Source organism: Alexandromys fortis, unplaced genomic scaffold, assembly GCF_014885135.2.
Source record: "Alexandromys fortis isolate MF-2015 unplaced genomic scaffold, M_Fortis_MF-2015_v1.1 scaffold_97, whole genome shotgun sequence".
NCBI lineage: Eukaryota > Metazoa > Chordata > Mammalia > Rodentia > Cricetidae > Alexandromys > Alexandromys fortis.
Genome location: NW_026067981.1, coordinates 3,766,563 through 3,772,562, shown reverse-complemented (window position 1 = coordinate 3,772,562; position 6,000 = coordinate 3,766,563). Strand labels below are relative to the sequence as shown.

The following is a 6,000-nucleotide window of genomic DNA, read 5'->3' as shown; positions in this document are numbered from 1 at the left end:
CAATGTCCCAAGGAGGAGCAGAAGGAGGGAGAATATGAGCAAAGAAGTCAGGACCACGAGGGGTGCACCCACCCACGGAGACAGTGGGGCTGATCTATTGTGAGCTCACCAAGGCCAGCTGGACTGCGACTGAAAAAGCATGCGATAAAACCGGACTCTCTGAATATGGCGGACAATGAGGGCTGCTGAGAAGCCAAGGACAATGCCACTGGGTTTTGATCCTACTTCATGTTCTGGCTTTGTGGGAGCCTAACCAGTTTGGATGTTCACCTTCCTAGACCAGGATGGAGCGGGGAGGACTTTGAACTTTCCACAGGGCAGGGAACCCTGACTGCCCTTCAGACTGGAGAGGGAGAGGGAGAGGAATGGGGGGAGGGGGAGAGGAGAGGGAGGAGGAGGGGAAAAGGGAGACGGGGAGGGAAATGGGAGGCGGGGAGGAGGCGGAAAAAAATTTTTTTTCAATAAAAAATTATATTAAAAAAAAACCTTTAAAGCAATTTGTGAATTTACAGATTTGTATTTTTAATTCAGTATATTATAATCTACCACTGCTACTGGGATTTGTTGTTATTTTGTGTGTTGAGACAGAGGCTTGCTGTGTAGCACAGGCTGGCCTGGAACTGGCTCTGTAATCTAGCCTAGAGTTTGAGCTCCCAATTCTGCCTCTGTTGCCGAGGAGCTGAGATTGCAGAGGTTTACATTGGTACTGTGCTGTGTTGTTCATATTTGCTCCATGAGACATCAGCAAGCCAACTTTATGGCTACATTGTCACATAGTTTTTACCTTTCCCTCCTGTTTTTTAAGGCACAACACATATTTCTGTTCACCTTACTCTCTGTTGTGGAGATGGATGTAACAATTCATTAAGCTAGTCTTTTTTACTCATGTAAGTAATAACTCAGTGTTACTAGAGGTATAGCTTCAGGATAAGTTCTTAGAAATTAACTTTCCTGAGTGTGGGGTTGACACATAAATAGTTTTGTGAGTTCTTGATGAACTCTTGTGCTTTGCTGTCATTTAGCACACCCGCAGGCCTGCTTAGAGAGGCTGTTGTCACGCTTCTAAATTGTTTCTAATCTGCTGAACAAGAATTGGTATCTCAGTACAATTTCAGTTTCCTTTATGAATAAAATTGAACATTTTTTTTCATAATTTTAAGGATCGTCTGTTTATCTTTGGACTGTCTTGTTCAGGGTTTTGTGTTTGTTTGTTTTTGGTTATTTTTACTCCCAATTTTTAAATCCTATAGAGAAATCAGTACTTGATTTGCAATGTATATTGCAAATATTAAGCACTAGTATTAACCTTTATTTCTGTCACAGTAAGGAATTAGACATTGGAACTTCTGCTATATGCTTATCTTACCATTTTATTAATTTGTTTTTCAGTCATTTTGATTCTTTGTCTTGAAAGAAAACAAATCAATCATCTAGTACATACTGTTTCAAAAGTCAATCCAAATGGTTCTTTCTTAGTTACCAAGAATTTCTGAGTGAGAGAGATAAGTGATTTAAATAAGAAGTGTGACTGAAGCTGCTTTTCAGGGAATTACTCAAATTGGTGATAATTTTCTTATCTCAGAACAAAAGAAAATATGTGAGATTCTATAATTTTATAATTAGTTTGGAATCAAACACTAATCTTTTGTTGAGGATGTCAATGAGAATTTATTACTAGTTGCGATTATATTAAACATGAATGTTTCTCACTAGGAGAAAAATACTTATTATGAACTACATTTTTTTGTATGTTTCAGGTTTTGACAACAATCCGTTCTGGGCATCGAGCAAATATATTTAGTGCAAAGTTTTTGCCGTGCACAGATGATAAGCAGATTGTGTCTTGCTCTGGAGATGGAGTCATTTTCTATACTAATATCGAGCAAGATGTGGAAACAAACAGACAGTGCCAATTTACGTGCCATTATGGAACTACTTATGAGGTACAGTGTTGTGATTGCATGTGTAAATGCATGGAGATGTATCAGTGCATTTGTTTACACATGCATCTATACTGTTAAGTATAGAAATTATTGGCAGGTTGTATTTCACCAAAGCCTTCTGAAAGTTTATCTTCATAAATTTTGTGGATAAAGTTATAAAAGTAAGAATCAAGTATTAGTATTGTAAGATGAATTTGCAGTTGCTTAAACAATCATGCCTTAAACAGGTGCTAGCCCTTATTCCCTCTGTGCATTTATTGGTTAGGGTTTCTATTGCTGTGACAACACCATGACCATGGCAACTTTTATAAAGGAAAACATTAATCGGGATGGCTCACTTAGTTCAGACATTCAGTCCATTTTCATGGTGGGGAGCATGGCAGTGTGCAGACAGACATGGTGTTGGATAAGTAACTGTGAGTCCTACATCTTCCAGCCAACAGGAAGTCACCTGAGATATAACAAGGCCAGACCACACTCCAACAAAGCCACACTTCCTAAAAGTGTCACTCCCTATGAGCTTCTGCGGGCTAATTACATTCAAGCTACCGCGCCCTGGCCCCCATAAGCTTTTAAAAATATCATAATGCAAAATGCATTCAGTCCAACTTCAAAAGTACCCACCATAGTCTATCATAGTCTCAACAATGTTTAAAAGTCTAGAATTCAAAGTCTCTTCTGAGATTCTTGCAACCTCTTAACTGTAATTACCTGTAAAATCAAAAATCAAAAGCAGATCACATACTTCAACATGTAATGGCTCAGGATATACATGACCATTCCAAAACATAGGGCAGGGAGCATAGTGAGGAAACACTGGACCAAAGCAAGACTGAAAACCAGCTGGGCAGACTCCAAACTCTGCATCTCCATGTCTGACATCAAAAGCTTTTCAAATCTTCAACTCCATTCAGCTTTGTTGTCTACCACACTTCTTTCTCTTGGGATGTTTCCACTCCCTGTTAGAGCTCTCCTCTACAGGTATCCTAAGACTCTGTCATCTCTAACATCTTGGGTTCTCCAAGGCAATCCAGGCTTCAACTTCACAGCTTCACGCAATGACCTCTATACTAGGCCTACACTCAGGGACATCTGGACACATCCTGGCCTCAGCAGTTTTCCTTTGGCGTGAAGGCAAATTCCATAACCTGTTTCTTTTATCCATAACTCTAAAGCCGGAACCACATGGCTGAAGCTGCCAAACTCTGCTGCTTCCTAGAACTGGATCACGCCCCCCTCATTCAATTAAGTCCTCACTAGCTTTCTGTCCTTCCCTGCTTAAGCTTGACTGTCCTTGAACTTGTCCTGTGGACCAGGCTGGCCTCAACTCAGGTGTCCACCAGCCTCTGCTGCTGGAGTGATTAAAGGTGTGCACTACCACTCCCAGCTCTAAGCTTTGCTTTAGTTCTTTGAGTTAGAAATTTAGCTGGGTGTGATCTTGCCCTGAGGCCACCACTCCTTTTATTCATCTTAATCTATTGATCTCTTTTAGCACAGAATTTAGCTCTGTCTGTGTCCTGGTGCCCCTTTTCTCAATTTATATATTTTGTAATGTACCCTGCTCAGTTTGCTCCTTTGTTTTATAAATCTTCATTAGAATTACCCTAATAACCACATGGCAGAGTCTATACTAGGCTGTTTTGAGATTTCTTCTGGCAACGGAAGTAATACAAAACTTCTTATTTTAACCTAGGCAGATTCTTTGGAAAAGGGCAAAAAGCAGTCACATTCTTTACCTCAGTATCACAAGAATGATCTCTAGGCCATGTATTAATATTCTTCTCCTCTGTAACCTTGTGAGCCAGCATCCCACAGTTCAAATAACTCTTTGCAACTCTCTCTAATGTTCTACTAGTATGGCCTATTAAGCAGTGCTTAAGCGTTTCGCTGCTTTCCTAACCCAAGTACCAAAGTCAATATTACTCCAAACAAAAACATGATCAGGCTTATCAAAGTACTAGTACCCCACTCCTGGTTCCAACTTCTTCTGTTTTAGGGGTTCTGTTGCTGTAAAGAGACATCATGATCATGGCAACTCTTATAAAGGAAAACATTAATTGGAATAGCTTACTTATACTTCAGAGGTTCAGTTCATTATCATCATGGCAGGGAACATGGTGGTGTACAAGCATACATGGTGCTGGAGAAGTAGCCGAGAGTCCTACATCTTCCAGCTAACGAGAAGTCAACTGAGACACTGAATGGTATTTTCATGTATGATCACTAAATCTATTACTAGGTCAACAGCTAGACTAGACACAGATTTCCTAATTTGCTTTGAACTCCTGGTCTAGTCTTTGTCACAGGGCATCACTTATAAATGTTCTAATGATGCATATTGTAATTACCTGAGTGAAACTTGGTTTTCTAAACTAGTGAACTAATTAGATGAAGGAATTAAATCAATCATATAAACAATACTTTAGGAAATATGTGCTCTGCAATTTGGTTTATAGACAGTAGTATACTAAGTGAAAAATGACCCTTTTATTGAATGAAGTCATCAGAGCTGAGTCAGCAACAAGTTGCAAATATGTTTTACTGATAAAATGACTTCATAATTAAATAATTCAGCACTTCTAACTCATTGAGATGATGTAGTAATCACATTTCTCACAAATATGAAATAAGTCAAAAGTCGTATCTTTCTTGAAATATGCATTCCCTTCATTTGTGTTGGGTGTGCTTTTTATAATCGCCTTCTGTGATGTATGTCTTATTATTTTGTGTTGTTTATAAACTTGTTCAATAAAAGCAAAGAAATATCAGTACTAGAAGTTTTAGAGAAACAGATACAATAAATATATCTATACATAAGACTTTAAGCAATACATTTTTTTAAAATCTAATAATTCTAAAAGTCAACTAAAATTAATCTTTCTAGGCTCAAATTCAAGTGTTTATGGGTTTATGAACCTTATGATTTTACCTTTTCCACTTCAATAACCTTTATACTGCTCTGAATCAGGGTTCCTTCCTCCATCTTTTAAGTCAATTCTTCAAAATGTTTTTTGTGTTTCTTTACTTGAATTTTTCCATTATCTTGTGGTCTTTTCTGACAGATTTTTGCCTCCCTCTTTGACTCATAATGATTTTTATAATTATTTTGGCTCCATATGGAGAATTCTGCATAATCTTCCCACTTAAACATCCTTAATTTAAACATATTTCCAAAGTTAAGTTGCTCAAAGCTTATAATTTTGGAAAATCTTATATGAAGTCTTATTGATATAATTTCAAAGAAATCATATTTTCCAAGGCTGCTATATGTCTGTGTATTCTCTGTTTTAAATCATGCTTTGGATAAATCATAGATAATGACAAACATGGATAGTTTTGCTGTGTTCACCTTCACGGATGTATCAAACAGTAGCAGTGTGTTTCTAAGCTGCCTGTTTAGTTGTTTAGTAGTGTTTCTTTTGTTTCATCTTCAGATTATGACTGTACCAAATGACCCTTACACCTTTCTGTCCTGTGGTGAAGATGGAACTGTTAGGTGGTTTGACACACGCATCAAAACTAGTTGCACAAAAGAAGACTGCAAAGATGTAAGAATCCAAGTTTTATAACAAGTGATTTAGAAAATTTAATTATGATTCAATAATACCTTTGGTGATAGTTTTATTTTGCTAAAATTTTCAATCACAAAATTCTTTCAGTATTAACGAGGTTGAGAAACTTCTATTTCGGTTGTCCATTTAAATATATTTTTATAGAGGATAGAGAGATGACTCTGTAAATGACCTGAGTTTTAAACCCAAGAACCCAGGTAAAAGCTGGTGTGGCAGTGTGCATCTGTAATCCTATAGGCAGATTACAAATGGTGAGCTTCAGGGTTCGTGAGAGACTGTTTCAAAGAATAAGGTATAGAGCAATTGAGGATGACCCCTGACATTGACCTCTGACTTCTGTACCCATATGCACTCCTGTACGGGCATGAACACACCTACACCCCCACCCACCTACAAATACACACACACACACACACACACACACACACACACACACACACACACACACACACACTATGTGACAGTTTGTCTAGTTTTCTAAAAAC

General features: G+C 38.0%; 1 protein-coding gene across 3 annotated transcripts in view; it reads left to right on the top strand.

The window, feature by feature from the left end:
* Dcaf6 (DDB1 and CUL4 associated factor 6) overlaps positions 1-6,000 on the top strand; it is a 114,278-nt gene that overhangs the window by 31,309 nt on the left and 76,969 nt on the right. For all 3 annotated transcript variants that reach the window (XM_050158426.1, XM_050158427.1, XM_050158424.1), the window contains exons 4-5: positions 1,758-1,943; positions 5,378-5,491. In XM_050158426.1, coding sequence (XP_050014383.1) covers positions 1,758-1,943; positions 5,378-5,491 — 300 coding nt within the window. The remainder of the gene's footprint in view (positions 1-1,757; positions 1,944-5,377; positions 5,492-6,000) is intronic.